Source organism: Cydia splendana, chromosome 7 (genome assembly GCF_910591565.1).
Source record: "Cydia splendana chromosome 7, ilCydSple1.2, whole genome shotgun sequence".
Classification (NCBI taxonomy): Eukaryota; Metazoa; Arthropoda; class Insecta; order Lepidoptera; family Tortricidae; genus Cydia; species Cydia splendana.
In genome coordinates, this window is record NC_085966.1 from 7,849,797 (window position 1) to 7,874,522 (window position 24,726).

Here is a 24,726-nt window from a genome sequence, read left to right on the forward strand (position 1 = left end):
AACTAAGTTTTCCGGCTAGAGTGCCTATTATGTGCATGCCATTGCAGTTTGGAGTCTAGAGTGCAGACAAGTAAAGACACTTTGACTCGAAAATGGAGTAAAACTATAGTCAGACCACAGAAAGTCTGCAGCGCTAAATAAAAAGTAGCTTTTAGAAATCAGTATGTGACAACACCACAGAAAATGGATTAAATAGTCTTGATACTTGTGAAATTTCTACCATTAATTAACGCCTGATTCTATTCACAATTTCTACCATATTTACCGTTTATGAAAAATTTAGGCCCCATTCACACGAGAGCTTTTTCAACGCGCGTTAAAAAAGCGTTTGATTTACACAAATGGATACATGTGTATTTATCAAGCGTTGTTGAATTTTCAACTTTAAGCGTTGGTCGTTAAATCGAATTTAGCGTATGGACACTGTGGACTGATTCAAGCGCTTTATTAACGCGCGTTGAAAAAGCTCTCGTGTGAATGGGGCTTTAAGCTGTGCATTATGGTTAAATAAATTTAATTCCAACAATAGCTGTCACTATAAATATGTATACATATACTAATGTTGATAAATAATATTGGGAGAATGTGACATTTGGATTCATCAAAATTATTGAGCTTTTGTAATATCCGCGACGGCCTATAGCGGTAAATAGGTACAAAAGGGCCTACCGCAAATACCGAAGTTTGCAAATTGCGGGTATCTTTCTCTTTTAGTCCCATTAAGGCGTAATTATATTGACAGAGAAATTGCCCGCAATTTGCAAACTTCGGTTTTCGGAAAAACGAAATAAACCATAAAAACAATAAACATACTCGTACATTCAAATTAAATTTAAGCTTTAACTAGTAGGTACCCATGCCGTAAGCATAAGCATGGAGGTTGTGGGTTCGAGCACGAAACGCAGCTCGTACCAATGATTTTCTCGAAATGTTAGAGGAAGTTCATAAGGTAAGTATGCCTATACCTATTAGGTGTGTTCAATTCGCTGTGAAACCTTAGTCTAAACCAGGGCTCTCCAAACCCCGGCCCTCGGGCCAAATTCGGCCCGCGACGCGTTCCTATCTGGCCCGCCGACGCCCAAAGCGAGTGCCCACTGTCCGGCCCGCGGGAGCCATGCATCCAGGGATCCAGCATTCATTGAGAGTGGAACTATTCCTAACAGCAGCTACCAGTCACCTCCCCCGGCGCAAAAACCGACGGTGACCCGCGCGAAAGTTTCTGAGGGGCAATTATGGCCCTCAGGAAAAAAAGTTTGGAGACCCCTTGTCTAAACCAATAATTTATATTATCTAGATATGGTGCAAGTATTAAGATGTTTCATTCCACTTACCCGTCATCAACTCCAAATTTTGTAAACATTGTCGTTTTTGAGCTTGGCGATTCGTGCTGATTTTTTGCAAGTGTAAAATTATTCGTCATGCGGAAAAACAACTCCCGCACGCCGGTTTTGTAAGGTTACACCATGTTTTTCCCGTTCATCACAAAACAGAACGAATATTTAAATTATTTTGACAAACACGTTTAAAAACATTCGTATAGATTAGTGTAAAATAATTTATATTGTAATTTCATATTATGAAATAAATAAATCAAATCAAATCAAGTCATATACTTATAGTTTTTTAATTCGCTGTCAAATTATTGCACTGCAAAGTTCAAATGGTCGCACTCTACCCTATATTTGTGGCAGAGGAGGTAGCGCTACTATGCTCAATCTGGATGATGTCTTTGGTCTGTGACCGGAGTGATAAGTTGACAACTTTTTGCAAAGAGGTTATCATTTCAAGGGTCAATTCGATATGACTTTTAAATGTCTTAATTTGACATTTCAACACTATCGAACTGAAGTTTCAACCTTATTGCATTATGAATGTTCTAACAACATTTAATGGAAATATAAAAACTCAAAAAACGCGTTATCCCGGAGATAAGACCTAGCTAGTTCGATTTTTCGCCCCCGAAAACCCCCATACCTATAGCAAATTTCATGGAAATCGTTAGAGCCATTTCCGAGATCCCCGAAATATATAAATATATATTTATACTAGTATTAAAGGCCTGCGCAAACCGGCGGAGCGCAGAGCAGATCACTTTAAAATTATCAATATATTTTCTTCCGTATTTCAATTACTCGTACCTTCAGGTATACATTTAAATGCTTTGAGACCGACCTCGGAGCATCACGGAGGATTGTTACTCCGCGGCATCGAGGAGCACTTTAGAGGATACCGCGACGGTAGGCGCCGGCATGCCGCGGCATCCCCCGGTATGCACCGAGGCTTCCCGAGTGCGCCGGGGTAGCGCCGGGCTGGCGGGCGGTCGCGGTATCGCGGGGGATTTTACCTCGCCGGTGTGCGCTGCGCGGCGTAAATCCTCCTCGGTGATCTGCGCTGCGCTCCACCGGTTTGCGCAGACCTTTATTGCTCGTTTAAAGGTAAGATTAAAATTAAATTGAAAATCCGTGAAATCAGCGTTGCCGTTGCAGCATTGTTCCATTTCCATGTAAAATTGTGTTTTTGTCGTTGTCGTTCAATCGGTCATTCATTTGATCAATTTTGATCAGAGTATCATTTAGTCAATCTCACGTTTTGCTAGCTGGGATACCTAACGTTATGTTAAATTATCAATCTCAATGCCTTCCCAGTATTTCGAACCTCAGCAAAAAACCCGCGCCCTAATAATAATAAGTGTTATAAAAACACTCGAATTTATGCCCTACTTGGTCTTGTTTACAGCATGACTTTTGATGAGCACCTTGAATGTTTTCGTAATTTGAGAACCAAGTAGCTGCAAACATTTCAAACTTTTCTGCCCTCTCAAGAACGTATAGAATAACATTCAGCTGACAGACGACATAAGTAGTGAAATGGAGTATGATAGGTCTCGTCAAGTTTCAAGTGTTTTAAAATAGGAGGGTTAAAGTGGGTCACTTCGCTTGCCTTGTATTGTATTTATATTCAAGGTTTCTGGGGCTAATGGCTGAATGCCTTCAGAATATTAATGTTTCTTGCTACTTAATAGGCGCTAGGCATTTTTACTGTTTAAGTAATTAAATCTATTACTAGCTTTCTGACTCACCGATAAGGTGATAAGGTAAATATTTCAGTATACTTCACAAAACAGTTTTAATTTCCTTAACCGAGTGACCTAGGCAAAAACGCTTTCATGTCTGTCCATCTGTTCTCCTCTACAACTTGAAATTTGGAGTATTTTCAACAATTTCGATAATTTATATGGATTTTTTCCCTCGATTTTATATATTTTTCAAAATGGTCGAACCGTGGGAGGTCACAAGGTCTACAGCACACAGAGCCACTACTTTTAATAGGTTTTAATAGGGGTTTAATTATCTTCGTTGTTAGCCGTTCCTCTTTAACAAAGTCTTCTTCTTTTATATGTTTTTTTTTCGATTCCTTAAAAACGGCTGAACCGATTTGAATTTTTTCAGTCAGTTTTGAAGTCAGGTTCAGATAATAGGTTATTCCCACTAGTTACCACCAAGTTCTTACCAGTGGTAACTGTTGGGAATTTTTTTCCCACCTTTTACCACTGGTTACCACAAAAAAAAAATCCCACTAGTTACCACCAACTCGCCTTGGTGGTAACTACTGGGAATTTTTATTCCCAGTAGTTACCACTGGTAATAAATGGTGGGAATTTTTTTTCCCAGTAGTTACCACCAAAATATTGTTAGAATTCAATACTAATAAAAACAGTATAAATAGTATAGTATAAAGTAGCGTGCTGTAATAAATAATTATATGTCAGTTAGTGATTCAATAAACTGCTCTAAAAGTGATCAAAAATATTAAAACAGTTTTACCGGTATAAGTGTAAAAACTAAAATAGAAGAGTCTCATTCTAGTTAAGTAGAAATTAACTTATTATCAGGATTAAATTTATCTTATTACATAACTGTAAATTGAATTACATATTTATACAAACGAACAAACAAATCAGTCAAAAACCGACAGAACTGATTTCGTTTTATTATTTACAGCTACTTCATTTCGTTGTATTATAAGTATTATAACACGACGCAGAGCTGGAATATGTAGGTATTCATAATTTTGTAGTCAGGCTATATAAATAACTACAGGGCATGGTTGTTATTAAAACCGCTTAGGGCGCGCTTCGGATGGGCTGACTGCTCGGACTAACCAGCATAGGCTCGCATTCCAATTACGCTCGGGTAGTACATCGCTCGGTCATGTTACGCTGGTTGGCTCGATTGCTTAATCACCCACGCTAGCGGGATGGTAATAACACTCTACCAGAGGGGCATCAGGTAGGTACTATTTGTTAGGTAATAAGATAAATTTAATCCGGATAATAAGTTAATTTCTACTTAACTAGAATGAGACTCTTCTGTTTTAGTTTTTAGACTTATACCGGTAAAAGTGTTTTAATATTTTTGATCACTTTTAAAGCAGTTTACTGAATCACTAACTGACACATAATTATTTATTACAGCACGCTACATTTATACTATACTATTTATACTGTTTTTATTAGTATTGAATTCTAACAATATTTTGGTGGTAACTACTGGGAAAATAAATTCCCACCTTTTACCAGTGGTAACTACTGGGAATAAAAATTCCCAGTAGTTACCACCAAGCCGAGTTGGTGGTAACTAGTGGGATTTTTTTTTCCAGTAGTTACCAGTGGTAAAAGGTGGGGAAAAAATTCCCAGTAGTTACCACTGGTAAGAACTTGGTGGTAACTAGTGGGAATAACCCAGATAATAGGGCCTTGAAGAAATCGAGGGAACTTTTCAATTATTATACGCACGCTTATATATAATAGTGATTTGGGTATTTTAGCGAACCCTCCTAATTGTTGGCCACCTAAGTATTTTTAGTGACCGATTTTAGAATGGAGGAAGTATTGTACACACTAGGTGGCTGGATCAAGGGTCAGATAGAAGAAGGTAGTATTTTACACGGGGCGGCGCAGATAGTCCCGCGGTTCGTCTATCTGCGGTCCTCACCACCGGCAGCGCTGCTGGTGGCACCCTAGGTTAGGTTTTATTATATGTTTACAAGTACCTATGTTGTATAGTTTTTGTTTCGTATTTTATTTTTAAATCCATATTGTTAAATAACTTAACTTACGAAGAAAAATAATCCATAGAATAATCCAAAAGGCACTGTACAGTACGAATTTTAAACTTACTTACGTAAAAGAAAACAAGGCAATATACGCCACATATACATAGGTACCTTCTGTTGAGAGCAAAATAATATGACGGGATGATAAACCGACGGACAAAGTAGGCCGGATAATGCCGCTGGACGTATGCAAACAAGATTCCATGCCCTTCTGCCCACGTCGGCAAAATTGACTGCTTATTCCACCAGCCTTTTAAAAATTTAACGACTTAAACTTTTTACTTTGAGCCGTTCATAATAAAGTTTATATTCCTAACACAATAAGATGCGAAGGAAAGCATGAAAACAAAACTTCAGTAAAGAGTAAACGTAGGTTGATTGAATTAATAAGCCTTCTGGTTTAACTGAAAATCGCGTGGGAGTCGAAGATTTTCAAAGTTATTAATATTATCAAAATTTGGTATCCCTTATCTCATGTTCAAACTCTCTGAGCTCCCACACTTATATTCTACTTAATTGCCCAGTTTTAGGGCTCTGTACCGAAAGGGTAAAAATGGGCGGGACTCTATTATTAAGACTGTCCGTCTGTCTGTCTATCTCTTTGTCACCAGGCTGTATCTCATGAACCGTGATAGTCACACTGTTGAAATTTTCACAGATGGTGTATATTTTACTGTTGCCGCCATAACAAAAAATATGAAAAAGTATGGAACCCTCGGTGGGCGAGTCCGACTCGCACTTGTCCTGTTTTTTAATGTCAAGACAACCAACAAGCCTTTACGACTAGCTTTTAACAATATAACCGACTGAATGACACCGTTAAAAAAAAGAATCGTCTTCAGAAAACAGTAAAGAGTAAGACATCATTTTAGGGTCTTGTTCATCATTTTCATCAAATAGAGCTTTTTGAGAGGAAATTCATAAATAAAGAAAACGCACCTAAGTTCGTTATAGAGGGTGAGCTTGTAATATTTACTTGAAAAGTGCCCTCAATTTCTATTACGTAATAGGGCCAACTTTTATTAGACTTTTTTTTTTTAAATTGGGATTTTTTATGTTATTTCTACTCAGAATCACGAGCTCTTTCTATCCCAATAAGAGAAAAAAAAGTGTCCCAAGGTTTTTTCCCATTCCGTTACCATTTTTTCATAGACTTTGTATGGCGGTTTCGGAATGAAAAGATCGAAAAATGTATGGAAATCTTGGGACAGTTTTTTCTCCTATTACGATCAAAAGAGCTCATGATTCTGAGTAGAAATAACATAAAAAATCCCAATTTTGAAAAAAAGGTGTATAGGGGATAACTTTAAATAAAATGGCCCAATAAGTTATAGACTAATACGTAATAAGTTTTTCTATTAGAAATTCAATTCAGAACCGATTCAGATTTAACAACTTGTTACGGTTTTGATCTTATTTTAATACGATCTTGAAGATCGCTCACGCTGATTGGTGCATGCGAAATTAAATGAAAGTCGTGCGTGAGAAGCGCGCCAATCACCAAAGACGATCGTCAACACTCAACTACCCGAAAGTAGTTCATAAAAATGTTCGGGGTAGACAAAGAAATTGCAGCTACCCGTTAAAGTTTAATGTTTATTGTCCAGTAGTCTGTTCGAGAAACGGAAAACGGTGAAAAATAGAGATAATACTCCCAAAAATACGTGTGATACCTCATTAGATTCGTAATGATGTCTAGAAAAATGAAAAAGCACACAAAAAATTACAAAAGTTATTAACAAAAAAAGGGAGAAAAAAGTAGATTTTGCTTATTTCCCAAATATCTCAAAAAGTATTAATATTTAATAAACCAAAATTAATATTATAAAAGAGGAGGATATTTACAATCAAACATTCCATACTTGCAGAACTGTATCTCCATTATTTATACTTTTTTTTATTCAACGCTGAACACAGCCCTCCGCGCCTCATTTTCGGGAAACGCGCGCAGCGTGAAAAAGCGATTACGTAACATTAAATATAATTTTAAGGGTATTAAATATTCATTGAAAAATTATAAAGAAAATATGGTGTATTTAAAACATGTTAACAAATGTAATACTTGTAGAAATTTATCTTAAACTTATTTTTTCAACAAGTTAGCCAACAGGTTAATGAACAAAATTTTCTCGAAATTCCTTCTTTATTGAAAACGAAAAAAAAATGTATAAATAACTATTGTAAAATTTTCTCGCTTTTTAGAGCCCTTTTCATATACATGCTAAATAAGATCACGTTATAAAAGTTCTGAAAAAATTAAAAGTTTGGTTATAATATTGTTTTATATTTTACAATTTTACCTTGATTTTTCGTTTTTCGTCAGTTTACTATGTTATTCTAAAACTTATTTTAAGCAAAGTATTAACTTTATTAAAACTTTTATAATGTGATCTTATTAAGCCTGTATATGAGAAGCGCTCTTGAAAGCGACTAAATTTTGCAATAGTTATTTATAATATTTTTTTCGTTTTCAATAAAGAAGGATGTTCGAGAAAATTTTGTTGATTAACAATTGCATAACTTATTGAAAAAATTACTTTAAGAAAATTTATACAAGTATTACATTTGTTAACATGTTTTAAATGGCTATCTGGCTATCTTTAATTTTGTTCTTAGTTCGCAAATTGCTGGCATCTCACTCTGTCACTCTAATTACGGTTTCATTGGAGTAAAAGAGGAATCTCCGCAATTTGCGAACTTCGGTGTTCGCGGTAGACCCTCAGATATACGGCCGTTCAGCCTTCTCATTTAGCTACTCGTACTTAAACCAATTATTTGTTCTGTTTGAGCACTAACCTCCTAAAGCTCATCCTTCGACCTTGCGTGGAGGCGCACCTCTCTTGGATGCTTCAGGCCTTCGGCCCAACGCAGAGCTCGGCCTTCGACCTTCGCACTAGCTGTCGCAATTCTTATTCTTAAGTCCGGCTCACACTTAATTGCAGACTTCTTATACGTTTTTCCAGTAATCTATAGGTATCGGGCCCAATCGCTTAACAAAAGATAGAACAAGATCGACGATCTCCTATGCAGGAAGCATGCACATGTCGGAGGCTCCGGGCCTTCGACCTTCGCATTCAGACACTTGTACTATAATTGTTCTGTGTTTGAACACTAACCTCCCGCAACTCGGCCTTCGGCCGTGCGTTTCAAAAAGCTACTGGGGGATGCTTCGGGCCTTCGGCCCTACGCGTAGCTCGGCCTTCCGCCTTCGCAAAAGCTGTCCACACCGAGTTTCACGTAAACCATTACGGCTGTGTCCCTAAAACAGCCCAACCGCGTTTTTTTCTTAAGTCCGACTCACGCTTGACTCTAGATTTCTAATAAGTTTTCCTGTCATCTAGAGGTAAAGAACTATTATGTGTATTTTTTTCAAAATTTTTGACCCAGTAGTACCGGAGTTAAGGGGGGGGGAATGGTCATTTTTTGCCTATTTTCTTAAATAACTTCTAAACTATTTCATATAAAATTATAAAAATAAGCCCTTTCATTTAATATGTAACACGATATGGTTTGCAAAACTTTGTTTTTTAATTTTCTCATATTCCCCCTAAAAGAGACCCCTATGCTTAAAATTAATTTGTTTTTATCACATGTCCATCTTTGGGTCACAGACTTCTATATGTGTACCAAATTTCAACTTAATTGGTCCACTAGTTTTGGAGCAAATAGGCTGTGACAGACGGACAGACAGACGAACGAGTGATCCTATAAGGGTTCCGTTTTTTCCTTTTGAGTTATGGAACCCTAAAAAGTATAAATAATGGAGATACAGTTCTGCAAGTATGGAATGTTTGATTGGAAATATCCTCCTCTTTTATAATATTAATTTTGGTTTCTTAAATATTAATACTTTTGAGATATTAGGGAAATATAAAACATCTACTTTTTTCCCTCTTTTTTTGTTTATAAATTTTGATATTTTTTGTGTGCTAATACACGCTTCGAATACATTTTTCTAGACATCATTACGAACCTAATGAAGTATCACACGTATTTTTAGGAGTATTATCTCTATTTTCACCGTTTTCCGTTTCTCGAACAGACTACAGGGCACGACACGGAATTTAAGGTAAAACAATGAAATTATATCGCGGTAGACCCGTTTGTGTAATTAAATATGTGTACAAAACGAAAGAGTTTAAAGTGTTAGATCGTCAAGATTGTATCAAAATTAGTTCCAAACCGTAACAATTTTTAGGGTTCCGTACCCAAAGGGTAAAAACGGGACCCTATTACTAAGACTCCACTGTCCGTCCGTCCGTCCGTCCGTCCGTCCGTCCGTCTGTCACCAAGCTGTATCTCATGAACCGTGATAGCTAGACAGTTCAAATTTTCACAGATGATGTATTTCTATTGCCGCTATAACAAATACTTACTAAAAAGTACGGAACCCTCGGTGGGCGAGTCCGACTCGTACTTGTCCGATTTTTTAAATTAGAATCAACCTCTGGTATTAATGCGACTTATCTAAAGCACTAACGAGTACCAGCTTTAGATTCCCTCCGCTATTGACTTCCTTTATTAAAGTGTATAAACATAATTATCTTTCGTCACTTGTTTTGCCCCACCAATGAAAGCCCTATCATTCTTCAGTTAAGGTTTAAAATCAGTGACGTTTCCGCTAAAAAGCTCAGACTTTCGTAAAAATATTTTGATTTATATACGTCTGAATAATTCAGTCCTGCCCATTTTTCAGTAGCGTTCACAAATGGCTCTGCTTAAACTAGGTCAAGGATATATCAATAATCCCGATAGGTAGGTAGGTACTTGCCTCCACCACGAGGCAAGTTCAAACGACTAAGTAATGACAATGAACATTTTCAATATAATTGACTATATTGAAGTACCTATGGCTAATTATTTCATAAAAATCGATTGTTCGTTTTACAACCGACATTGACTTGGTAGTTGAAACTGGAGTTAAGGAATGCAGAAACGTTGAAATGTATAACTACAATAGGTGTATACTGGCAAAAACAACACTTAACTATTACGTTTCTTCTTCCTCGCGTTAATTAACCCGGCATTTTGTCACGGCTCATGGGAGCCTGGGGTTCACTTGCAAACCGCTTGACAACTAACCCCAAGAATTGAGGTAGGCACTTAGTTTTTACGAAAGCGACTGCCATCTGACCTGAGAGGGGAAACTAGGACTTATTGGGGTTAGTCCGGTTTCCTCAGTGGTCATTTTTCCATACAAACATTCTCGACATTTTCCGGTCCAAATGTTTTCGACATAAATATTTAAGTGAGGCTCCCATAAAACAAACGTGATTTTTTGCCGTTTTTGCGTAATGGTATGGAGCCTTTCGCGCGCCAGTCCGACTCTCACTTGGCCGGGTTTTTTTATTACCTATGTATAACTAGTATGAGTTGACTAGGTGTTAGCTAGTAGGTATTGATGGAATTGGGTAGTAATAAAAATAAAAGACGTTTCAATTAATGAAACAAAATATATTTCATTACGAAATTAATTACCAACAAATCCATTTTAACACGTTTTCAAACCGTTTTCAATTACTTTAGGAAAATGTGCCTTTTTAAAGTGCCAAATATTCAATTTATTGTGCCACAAAAACACATTTACTAATTTAATAATGAGATCAAATACATGTTGAACACACAAATTGTCAATGCTTACACATTTGCGTGTTCCAGTAAAAATGTTTTTGTCGCTGAAAATTTTACGCCTAATGGTAACACTACAACATACATTTATTGCACATTTAGAAATTTTGTAAAGTATTTTTGTCTTTTTTTCTTATTTTTAGAGATCCAAGACATTTACTATAATTTTGCACATCGATATTGAATGAAATAATATACACAATAGCTTTTAATTTAGATCGTAGATATAATACACATCCAAAATATGGAACTATGCCTAAGTTAATTTGGACAATGGACAAGATACACAAATGAATTGGACTATTTTATCGGCTGTCATTGTGTTAAAGAAATGATCTAACATTGTTGGGTTATCAATCATCTTACAAATATAAAAAAAACATGACACCTTTAACAATAATAATATCTGAAAATTGACGAGGTAAAAATAAAAAAATTAAAATATATTAATTTACAAAACAGCAAGTTCTTACCAACGACTACTTGATTATAACAAAATAAAAATTAAATTAAATCTACACTCAATAGCAATAATAACGTGTTCACTTCATATGAAAACTAATATGTTTATTAAGAGTAACATTTTCATTGCTTTTGACTGTATAATAATATAAATCAGGCCACAGATTGTCTGTCATAATCATAACTCAAACTACATAAATGTGTTTTTCCGTTGTAGTTGAAAATACATAAGTATCTACCTATACATTAATCATGTCACTTTATTATCGCCTTAAGGGAGAAAATAAATATTTTGGTGTTATTTACTTCGAAGTAAATGTATAATCCATACGAAACGAAATAAGGGGACCTAGTGTAAAAATCACCAAATTGTTAATAAGGTCCTACAATAATCAACATACAATAAAATACGAACTTCAATAAACTATTGTTGCCTATTGACAAATGGTTGCTATTGAAATTTTACTAGCTACTTATCAGGCAGGTTCTGCCTTATACGAAAATTATATCTGCACATTTACCGCGAATGCGGAAATAATTTGAAACAATTCGTCTAGGCTCGCCTCGCCTAGCATCAATCTTCCTAGTTGCGCCTTGGGAGCTATAAGTCGAATGTCCTTTCCATTTAACCAATACATATAACCTTTTAACTTCCAAGGTGCAGTAGGACAAGGCGACCAAATTGCGTAATCCATTTCTCTATCCAAATGGCTAAGCACCAAACACCAACACATTCTTACAATATTGAATACGTTGCTTCTTAGAGACACAAGATACTTTTAAAAACACTGTACCAAAAAAACCCTTATTGCAATAACATCTAAACAAAATTATTGCTGACGCTGTTTTCAGTATTTTATGTAGTTTATAATTTAATTATCTATGGAAGCTTCAATAAATAAAATGTCTCTGTAGAACAGTTTCTATCACATATCATTACACATTGTAGCACCACGCGGTTAATAGACCCATCTACGATACCTACACTTACCTCTATTCAACGTTGTATATGGAGACGTATAAAAATCAATACATCTGAAAAATAATTTAAGATTGGTATATAAAAAATTCTGTATATGTTATGTTTAAAACTTAAGTAGGTAAACTCTCTTATTGTTTTGATATCGTGAACTATTGCGTTGTTTTGGCTTTTAAAAAGTTAAAATCAATCTATATTTTATTTTAATTCGCTACGATTTTAAAAACGGCGAAACTTCTGGCCTACTTTTCTTCTACCCAAAAATCAGTCTAGAATCGGTCATCATTGAATCGCGTACGCTGGAGACATAATTATTTCGGCCACTGTTGCGACTTAAATTAATATCACAATCATCACCCCTCCTCGCTATTAACGATTTAATGCCTACGGAGAGAGCCCTTATAGAATGGACTTCTACCGAAGCGTCTCATTCGATAAGTCGCTACTTCGCCACATCGTATTCCTAGTTTATTAGCGTGCTTCACACACAAAGAACTATTTAAAAATCATCAGAAACTGGCAAAGTTTGCAGTTAATGGTCATGCTATTATAAATAACATACTTCTGTTCATGATTAAAAATAAAAGACACTCATAGTTATTTAGATTGGACGGAGATATAACGATTTTCTGTGGTAAAATTGTGCGTCATGGTACCTATGATTTAACCGAATTCCGAGACCAAACCTTACCTACTAAGCATACGGTTAGGGCCAGACTTTGGTAGGAGTTGAGGTAGGTTTCCAAAAGTTCCACCTAGAAGTCCTTCCAAAACGTTTTAATAAAATAATGCCCATTGAGATAAAACACTTAACTCTGGAGTTAAATATTTTAAATAATAAATTTTGCCACGTTTAAAATAACGCAGATGTTGTGACAAAATATGTAATAAATTTATATTTTTAAATTAAAGTGGTAAAATCTTCCTCACAATAATTATAAAATAAAACTAAACGAAAGAGAACCCTTACATTCTAGTTTATCACATTTGTCCTGGTTAGTACTCGCATATTTACAATCCTCTGCAGTGCTGAGTATAATTATGAATCTGATTTAAAATTATTTATATTAGAGATATTTATATTACATGAACAAATATAAAGAATACCACACCAATAGTTAACACTAAGAGAGTTCAAAATAATGAACCACTCATAATTGCCGAAGCGTTGACTTGATGTTCATCTATCAATATCATGGAATATCAAAATGGATACCTACTTACATATAGTATAAAACTGGCAACAATTGGGGGTTCTATCAAAGAACATTACAGCAACGCCAAGAGCAAATGTGAGTGGTTAATAACCTTATACCTATAAGACACTAATTACACCACAACATCAAGTAACTACCGATCATATAATTATAAAAACAGTCAACATCAATTTTGAATATTAATATATCATATTGTTTAAATTTGATGTAATGGCAAATATCTACATTATACACATTTTGTTTTCATTAGTTATACATGGTATTTCATTGTTTATTTCGATGGTATTGTTGAAAAACTTCATTATTTACAGAAAAAACACGAAAACTGATCAACAACATCAAGTGCGAGTCGTTGTTGTAGTGCGTTTCTTCTAATTGTCTTATGGCTCATTTAGACGATGCGAGAACTCGCATGCGAGTTTCATTACATTGCGTGTTTTGATCGGTCGGTTGAATCGGACGTAACCAACAGTCCGCAATGTAACTAAAATCGCATGCGAGTTCGCGCGCCGTCTAAATCAGCCCTTAATCTCGCGTTGAATTACGAGAAAAAAAATATTATTTATAAAAGCACAAAAATAGTGCACGTGTCCTAATATTGACCAGTCGACTTATTCCTTCTGTAAAGAGTATTAATAGTAGTAAAAATAAAAATTCAGAGTATTGCTTCTCGTTTATACTTAGAAGTTTCGACTACCTAAATATTACTTATTAAATCCCTCTGGCAAACTTAAATAAGTATAATATAACAGTACATCCATATTCAACTGTATCTTTCATATGAAATAACAATTATCAAACGGAAGATATACATACACTATTGAAAATCATTAGTTAGACGTACAGACCCTAAGGCAGGTATATGAATTAAATAATATTGTTTCCCGTTTCTTTCAACTTCGTTGCATTGGCTGTTATTATCATAAAATACAATATACATAAAATGTAGATTATGACAACTATTTTACAATGTCTATTGCATCATTCTCAGAAAAATACTGGCCCGCAAATAGCAATTAATAAAGATTACTTATTTGTAAAATGCCGGTATTAAATCACTTATTCTATATAATGTACATAATTGACACTGTATAGTTACTTTGGAATCTAGTTGAAAAGGAGGTTGTACAGAAAGTTGAGCATTTCTTCAGTTATTTCAATTTATACAAAATTTCCGTTTGCTTCTAATGAGTTTTCGTGTTCATATATAACAGGTTACAAACTCACTTTTGCTAAATCAGTGTATATAGATTGAAAGAACAACCCTTTATTTTCCACCCAATCTCCTTTTTGAGAATAACAACAAAGATTATCACATTTGCGGCAGTTGACATCGTCTAAGAGCGACTAATGTCGCGTGTTAGCATATTGTAGTGAATATGCAGGCCAGTATGTTTGTACTAAAACACAGTAACTTATTTAGAGTCGCCAGCTCCTTACCTAACGTAGGAGCTTTTGGTTCGACTGGACGAAAATGTGGTTTTATTTCATGTAGTAAATACATAGAATAAGTAAAAATGCTATAACTTTGAACTAATTGTATAAATTGTACATATTATTATCTATAAAATCAAACCAGATCCGTCAGGAATACCAATATTAATAAAAAAGAAATGACTACGTCACTTGCATTTAATATCAATATAGGTAGCACGGCAAAAATCCTTTATAATATACTTCAATGTTTATTTGTATGAGGTAAATATTTTGGCACAGAGAGATTTCTTACATCTAGCTTTACTTATTTAATCGCTCTTTAAAATTATTTGCTTATATCATATTTTAAATCATACAAAACTTTTTCGATGTCCTAAACTGGTTGACTGGTCTTAATCATACAAATCACAGCTTTTGCATTCTCCTACTTATGTATCTATCATCGCAACTACCAATTTTCTAGGTACTCTTCAATGGAATGAGTTACTTCAATCTTAATATTACAATGACATATAAAAATATGGCAAAAGAAAATATGTGAAGCACTTCCTTAACAGAAATATAAGTGGCGTTGTCGTAATGAATAAAATAATATATTAATTACGTATTTATATAAGTAACATTATCATTATCACCCGTTTGTATTGCATTAGATCACTCTGCAACGGATACAAGAACAACACACAAACAAATCCAATCTGAATAATGCGCTGCATCAAAGAAATAAAGTTACCCTTACACCCTAACTGGTTGACTTGTGAAATTATACTAAACCTAAGTAATTAGAAAGTAGGTAATATAATTAAATATTTAGTGATCCTTTTCCGTCTCGAGAATTAGATACATGGGACGGTGACTTCATTTATTAATGTGTTCTTATACGAAATATCGAGTACCTTTCGATACCGTTGCACTTTCCAAGTAAGAATTACAACAAAGATAAAAAAAAGATGAGTAAACAATAATCTACGTTAATTTACATTACTTCAATTTTTAAAGTGTAAGCAACAATTCCTTTTAATGTAAGTATGTGAAGTAAGTTTCTGTGTGGTAGAAGAAGAATACCATAGCAAGAAATATTAAGTGGAATCGACGCAATATCGTATACAGACTCAGACAAACAAATATTCAGTTTTTTCTGCAAAACATTAATATCGTGAATGTCTAGGTCTGTAAGCCACACAAGCGATCAACTGTGTATTACTCTTGTGCAATCACTTCTTGTCATTTTTAACGTTCCAAAGTATATCCTCTTAGATAATTATCAAAAATTACTCAATTAACTACTTATCCGTAAACAACTCTAAAATAAAAACAGTCCTGTGAGCTATTAATAAAACCTGCTTAATATCGTCGTGTAAAGTTTAAAAATGTATTAAAAAATATTCCGATTTAATGTTATAATATGACTCGGTCAATAAATATAGAGGTATGCGAATATTGAACGGAGGACGGCGCGGTCGGTGCAGAGACGTGGGCTGCGGCGGATCAGCGCGCGTTGTGCACGTGAGTGGTCAAGTGCTTGGACAGGTAGTCGGCCCGCGCGAAGCACTTGCCGCAGGCCTCGCAGTGGTACGGCCTCTCGCCGGTGTGAATTCGGAGGTGTCGAGTCAGGTCGCTCTTACCTCCGAACGCGCGCCCGCAGAACAAACACACGAACGGTCGCTCCCCGGTGTGCTTCCTCACGTGCAACTTTAAATTCTCTTTGGACCTAACGCATTTCCCGCAAAACGGACATGCAAATCTCCTCTCCCTATCTCGTTGCCTATCATCATTTTGCAAGAATCCCATAATTCCCGAATGTGGACTCGCGCTGTCCTGTTTGCTATCAGCTCGAGACTCACTTTCTGAACTATCTGCGATTGAACTAACGCTGGCAAATGAGACAGGAACGCGCCTTCTTTCTTTCGAAGGAGTGTCGTCACGTTTGCTCTCACTTTCGGCACTCGAGTTCCTGCAGTCAGTCGAATCGTCAACTGTCACTATGGAGTCTGATGGGCCGTTCGAATCAACGGTACTGTCTTGTTCATCGTGAACTTCAATCGGGGGGCTTCTGGTGTTTTCAGGTCTATTTTTCTTTTTAATGGAAAGGTCCATTTCACCACAGCGACCTAACAAAGCCTCGTTTGTGCTAGAAACTTGATCCATACTGTCACTCTGATCGGTGTTCTTTGTGTGAAGTCGCTCTAAAGTATGATTCAGACGATGTTTTTTGAATGACTTGAGATAGCGGAACTGCATTCCACAGACGTCACAGGTGAATAGTTTGTCAGCCGGTAGCCTGGCTCGGTGATTTTGCTCTCTATGTTTTACATAAGCGGACCTATATCTGTAGCTTTGTCCACATTGTTCGCAGACAAATGGTTTATCGTCGCAAGAGGTCTGCGACGCGTGCTGCAGGGCGGCGTGGCGCTCCAGAAGCCACGTGGAGGGAAATGAAGCGAGGCAGACTCCACACCGGCGTCTTTCGGAGTGAAGGAGGTGCCTGTTCTGGTAAGTCATACAGTCATCGCTAAGATACCTGCGTAAGCGGCACGCTTGTAACGCCAGTAACGGCGACCAGATCGGTAGAGCGGTAGGGCTTCGCGGTGGAATAGGACTCGGAATACTGGGTGAACTGCATGTCATGTCCAGACACATCTGTAAAAGAAAATATATTTATTATTACTTATTAGTCATAGAAAGTCTAGCGATATAGTATTACAGTTGAAGTTATAGTAAAAACACACGTACCTCGTAATAAACATTTTAGATGGATTAGAAAAAAAAGACAAGTTTTGTAATGATTGTAGAGCTTTTATTTGTCAAAATTGTATTTTTACAGCTATGATATGCTTATATTTGTTTCAAAAGTTACAATGATCAACAGCATAGGGTCTTGGTTAAGACTGTTGCACAATTGACGAAACATTACACCAATTTGATCCTCGATCTTTTTGATATTCTGTAACTATGATTGCTGCAATATATATTTAACAAAATTCAGCTTTCTGTTACAACATTATGAACTATCAATAGATAATATTGTTAAAAGGCAAAACAGATTTTCTCTAATCTACAATGTCAACAATGATTGTTAAATAAAACAGCTTATGAAAATCCATCGATTTCTCGGTGAAGAAACAATTCTATAAATTAAGTGGACCTACATTATTTGAACTTGTGCTGAATAAAAATGGTTGATAGCGTAATTTGCAAAACAGCAAAGTTACTGGTACCTACACTCAATCATTACAAGATAAATATTCATCTTTTTGACATACTTAATGTTATAATTATTTATCACTCTTGTATATGTAGTCGGGACTTACTCTTGTAACTTATGCTGTTTTAAATATTACGCTAGCAAATATAGTAGTCACAAACATTTTAAATCTAAATCATTTATATTAAACACATTATTATTAAAACAAATTGTACAATATACAATAAACCTACAGGAACTTAGAAAAATTGCAATTAAGTTCTATATTTAGGTATGCCACTTAAAAATGGTAGGTTAATTAAAAGTAACAATTAACGCTCCCACTACAAATACCTACACAACTCTCGTGGACGAAACTTAATGTATATTCTAAAGGCTAGTTTAAATAAAACTATTGTTAATGTATGTACGAAAGTACTCCTGGTTGTTCGGCGAATAATATCACAAGATTGAAATGCGCTATCCTCGGAGTGGTCAAGCGAATCGGCGCTGCGCAGATCGCCCACCCGGGATTGCTCGACCCTAACCTCTCGAATATACTTCGCCCCGCTGGCTACATATCATAACTCAAGTTACAATTTTCACCATAAAATGTACAACTTTTACTATAGGTAGTTTATTCGCTACATATATTATTCCGTGATTTGCAGCCTTTATATAAGTCTTGTATAGGCAAGAGGCACTCTAAATATAAAACTGTGGTCACAATTTGATATAAAATGAATCTACATTAAATCTAATTTTGAAAACAAGAGATCGTGCTAGTGTTTTAGTTATCAATGTTATCATGCACTGTAAATACTTAAGAAAAACTTCTAAGTAACCATATATACATACATATGCTATATGTATATTAAATGTAGTTGTGCTAACGGCGTGAGAGATCGCAGGGCGTGGCAACATTAGGTTAATGTTAAAATTTGAATAACTGCACTTGGGGGTCGTAGAATCTATTGTTCTCGTTATGTATGTTACAATTGACTAACAACATTCATCACACTGCCTATTTACAACGTCAATACATAAAGATATAATTCTATTAATATTATTCATAAATATTAATTGATTATTAATAAATAGTACCTCTGAAAGTTAGGAAACAAAATAGCCTTTCAACTGTATTCTGTTCTATTATTAAACTATTTCGATAAAAACTCGTACAAATTTGATAATTCGCTTCATTATTACTGATATTATTGCTATTATTTATTTATGTAAATTGTAAATATTCAATCTTTCTTAAAATAAGAAGAGGAACATTAATCAAGGTTTCCATATTACTATAAAGTTTGGTAACGTTAGACTCCAAAAAATAAAAAGAGTGCAGCTTTTCAAATAGCAACATTCTCGTGTATTTTTTTTCCATTTTCTTGCCTTTGAGACATTTTTGACCATTCTAGCTCCGGGAAGTAGCGCATCTACCAATCTATTTCTAAAATGCATTTACACTTCATAAATTTAAATACCAACTTTGAATTTTGTTTTTCCGCCTCCATGGCGAGGCAAATTCACTAATAATTTAGATAAAGGGAAATCACTTTTAAATGACTACATAAAATTCAAACTGCTCTTTTGAACACATGATATTGAACAATTCATGTTTACAAGAAATAATTAATTAAGTTATGGTAATTTCTCGTTTCATGTTTGCAATCGCACATGTTTTTTTCTTAATGTAAGTCTGTTGTAGTAGGTATGTAAAAACATCTACTATAATTTTTAGAGACATCTTAATTTTTAACAGAGTCAAATTTGGTATGATTTGATTTGTAAAATGATGGAACCATCCCTAATGACTGCGCCAACTAAACACAAACGACAAATACCTTCTCTGAAATCGAACTTGAAAATTTACCATACAGTAAGTATAAGTGGAATGTACTCAAAGTTATTTATAAGTGATCCTAAACGTAGACGCGCACAATCACATTTACATTTTACCAAATCATTGAAACAAAGTGTCGTAGACAATTACTGCGCAATTTATACCTAATTAACCTTACCACGTGCATTTGGAAGAGCTCCTATAACACTACCACATCATAATTTCAATACAATTAGAATATCTTTAGTATCTTTACATTCCATTGAATCAAACAAGCATGAATATTTGCGAACGGTACTCCCAAACATAAAGAAATAAGGACATTGATCAATGATCATATATTTAAGACAGTATACTTAACAAATACATTATAAGTACAACTACGAAATATCGGTGGCATTAGCATAAAAATAATATTTTTGCCCACACTGGAATAATTTCGGAATGTTAGGCGTTTAGGTACTGTGCAGCACTTAAGTCCTTTATTACAAAACGCCTAATATAGAAATCTTTATTGGAAAGACACGTAAGGGCGTGTTTTTCAATAATATTTGTTTTCTCTATAAATTAATTTAGCATAATAATATTATTATAAATTTAAAAATGATCATTATAATAAAATTGTTTTGAAGAGGCCTAAACCTAAATTTAGATACTTAATTTTATTTCATAAATCTCCGTAAGTAAAAAATTAAAAGACGTGTTACTAAAACCATAGATTTAATCACAAAATATCCTTTTAAAATCACATCGACCACTGAGGTCCAAAACGCGAAAACGGCTCAAATCACTTTCTGAGATCGTAATTTTAACTCCCAGATGGTGTCCTTACTTTTTTATATATCACAGTTCTTTTCCTAATTAACTATAATACTTTCATTTGATATTTTTCGAAATAAACAGCTACTAATCCTCTTATACACGTTAAGAGGTGTTTAACGCCTACATTTAAACAGAATCTGATATTTAATATATTTTATACTACTAGTCCAACAATACAAAAATTAAACAAGTTACGTATGTTAAGACAAGTGCAAAAACACTTTGATTTTGATAGTTAAAATGATGATATGTCCCCATGTACTTAGGTCACATAGATTTTGAGAAATCATTATAAGGGTATGTATTTATCTATCGACTAGTTTAATATCTATTATGTATTCGTTTTTTTACAATAGTGATATTCGGTCTTAATTTAAATAAATAAAACTGCATGAACAAGGGAGTACCGTAAGCAATAAAGAACAAAAGGTTAAAATATAATCAAGAAAACTTACGACTAAAGTGAGCCAACTTTCCAATCAGTACCAAATCAAAGCTTTAGTTCAAAAATCATTGGTTAAATAATAGATATTATGTTTGTGGTCGATAAACTTCTGTACAGACTTCGGCAAACCATTAGGCTACTGAGTCAGTAGTCAAAAACAAAAGTGAATTAAAATGCATGTTATAATCCATAAAATATCCCTGTATTTGACTCTGTTGAATTTATTGAACACAGTGGTTGTGAGACAAGTTTCAAATGCTTCGTAATAACAGATTTTAAAAATTGTACTGTATATTGTAATTGTAATAAAAGTAAACTGGCCCTGCTGATCTAATATTAAACTAATCGATTTATCAACGATTCAACTTTCACTATATTTAAGTAATAAAGCATTTGAAACTTTCTGTACAATAAAACAATATGGTTCTGCAGTATGAAAATAGATAGAAAATTTGATATATATTAATATATTCAGGCTATGCCTCTTACATCTCAACATGACACGTATGGTAGCCAATATAATTCGCGGAACCAGAACATAACGGTGCTTCCGAAATAGTGAGCCGTTGGGATGAAGAGGCATGGGCTATATTCGGACAGAACAGAAACAGCGTTTAAAGCTTTGATTCCCAGGATCACACATCCACAACCCTCCCCAAGTTACCAAATACGGAGCTACTGAAGCATTATTTTTACGTTCTAATAAATTTCCTATAAATCCGATATTATCAAACTATATGTTATGTACATTTTATATGTCGTAATATTGCTTTTGAATTACCTCAGGGGAGCGTGCGTCATTTACTTCGAAAGACATAAAATTAGTAAAAATCTCATATCCCTAATTTTTAATCATTACAAACTATATTTTATTGAGTGCAATTGTTCTATGATCTCTAATAATAATAATTAAAGCACTCATTATCAATCTTTAATTTGGTTTATCAAATCAACTCTGAGAGATGAACTACTTATAATAAATTTAATAATGCAAGTCTCTAAAGGTTACGTCAGCTCTAAATCAATTATTTTACAGTCCTCGTTAAGTAGGTACTAAAAAGCTTTGAAATGGCAACCAAACATGAGAGCTCATTTAAGGAACGTTCTCAAAATAAGAAGCTGAATAATGAGCGCATTCACCATATGAAAGTGTTCTTTGAAATATAAAACAAATAATATTAAAACAAGAAGTTTTACTTCACTAGCTAACTTTGGCTATGCCGTCTACAAGACTCATCCTACGACGAGATTTCAATATTACCTAAAGCGTAAAGAAAGCACCTAACGTTCCAAACGCTTATAAAACATAAGCAAACGAAATGAGAAAAATAAACGCTCATCTTCAATAAGAAAACGCAGAAGTAACCACTTTTGTGTGATAATTATCTATTAGTGAAATATCAAATATTATTCATATCGTTCAGATCACAGTTGCGGCGCTTAATCACATTCTTAATAAATTACAACATATTGTCCTCCATTTGTTCAATTCTACCACTGCTCGCTCATTGACTATGTCCAATAATAATGTATATTATTGGTTAATATACACTCGCGCGTCAATTGTACACTATAGCCATCCCATACTCATTGGTGCGGGCTTTCCTCCTCGGTATCCACAGGACTAGGCGACAGGAATTTTCGCGCGTACTTCGGATAGTGAGTTTTCTCGTGCGCCTTCAAGATAGTTGACCGAGAGAAGGTTTTGCCACACAAAACACACCGAAAAGGCCTTTCACCTGTAATTAAGATTTGAAAAAATTATCATGCGATACTTAAATGTTTTGAGCGCACAAGACGTGAAATCATGTTGTCCCAGATACCACGGCCATTATTGATGGCACTGTAACAGACCTGTAAAATCTGGCCGAACTACATATATAACTATAAAACTATGTTTTTGTATATTCAATTCATGTACCATTGCTTGGCTTCTGATCTCCTGTAAATACTTTTTGTGAATCGGATTTGATAAAAGCTAGATTATTACTAAATATTTAGTGTCGTATGCTTTATGGCGTCCGAGATCATGATTAACTTGTGACGCCCAGTCACTCAAAACGTTGAATATAAATGATTATAGAAATAGTTCAGAAACTTGTAAGTAACTTACCAGTATGCACTCTACAATGGTCCTTCATATGATGCCTCAGCTTAAAAGCTTTTCCACAAAATTCACATTTGAACGGTCGGTCGCCCGTGTGCACCGGTAGGTGGGCTATTAGCGACGAGACATCCGGGAAACTCTTGCCACAGAACTTGCACAACACCACGTTCCCGGGCTCCACCGGCCCGATGTCCAGGTCTATAGGGGACTCCTCTGTGGGCATGGACATGTAAGGCGGGTCCGCGAACTGACCCAGCATCGGCAACCCCAGCGGCCGCCCAAGTATAGCGTCCCGATACTTCAGAGTGTCGAGTGTGTGCGTGGTCAGTATGTGCCTCGTTAGTTTGCTCTGGTGGGGAAACGCCGCGCCGCAGTGTATGCACGGGTACCCTCTCTCCCCCTCCTCAATTCGCACCCTAGCGGACCCTTCGTACTCCTGCAACCACAAAAAAGAACATCAACTTCTTTTTTCGTCTGCTATTTTGTCCACGGACCAAAATGTGTGCAATATCGCTACCACTACTGTCTAAATGATGCAGTCTCGGTTAATTTTTAATAGTCTATCTAAGAAGTTGACGCTCATTTTTGCCCAATAAAAGTGCAGGAGTGACGCGGGAGCCGCGACGCGTCATGCCTTGTTGGTTAGCAACGCGCTCACTGAATCACCGAATCGAACTCAAACAAATGCATGTATATGGCCAAAGTTAAAATATACATCTGCCCAAAATACATATCAAACAAAATGAATGGATATAAAAATGATGGCCAACAGTATGAAGGTCAACTTCTTGACAGCAAGGCATAGTACTCGATATTCAAAATAGCGCAGCATATCAAAAAAGCATGCATTGAATTCGAAATCAACGTCCACACAACTAAAAACACCAATAACTACACTGCATAATGATTGGGCAAGGTATGTCATTGGAAGACCAACTGTCAATAGTTTTATTAGTAATGTGAATCAAAGCTACATAACGACGGCTTAGATTAAATAGAAATATGAAATGTGGGACGGGAATATACATCCAAGCCAAAGAAAATGGTAAGGCAGAGCGTTTTTAACCGCAGCACTTTTATGTAACGAATTTTAGAGTGTATTCGCTTGAGGTAACTATCTACTTTAGCAATGAGCTGTCAGGTAAAGTTTCTTGGTATCAATAAAGTGTTCTAGTCGCATAGCACTACGCACAATATATATATATTAGGGTGGAGCGAAATCCAAAATTAATATAGCAATGGAACCCCTCTAAAAGGATGTCTAATTTTTTATTATTTAAGGGAAAAATAATAAAAAAAATATTGGAATATACTTTTAGCCCTCTACTATTCGATTATATATAGCAATATATGTATATTTTTATTAAATTTTATTTATGCTTATTTTTTTATAACAAGTTTTATTCATTAAATAACATCTTTTTATTACAGATATACTCGATTCCTATACTTATTTTTGTTTATAACGTATATTTTTAAGACAT

General features: G+C 35.1%; 2 protein-coding genes across 4 annotated transcripts in view; both read right to left on the reverse strand.

The window, feature by feature from the left end:
• Positions 1-24,726, reverse strand: part of LOC134792074 (serine protease nudel) — a 388,506-nt gene that overhangs the window by 243,249 nt on the left and 120,531 nt on the right. The window lies entirely within an intron of this gene.
• Positions 16,214-24,726, reverse strand: part of LOC134792079 (zinc finger protein 768-like) — a 63,532-nt gene continuing 55,019 nt past the window's right edge. For 2 of the 3 annotated variants that reach the window (XM_063763216.1, XM_063763217.1), the window contains exon 7: positions 16,214-17,478. In XM_063763216.1, coding sequence (XP_063619286.1) covers positions 16,327-17,478 — 1,152 coding nt within the window. In that variant the 3' untranslated portion in view covers positions 16,214-16,326. Of the gene's footprint in view, positions 17,479-17,613; positions 22,875-23,248; positions 23,679-24,726 lie in introns of those variants that run through there. The other variant, XM_063763218.1, reaches the window with a different exon arrangement.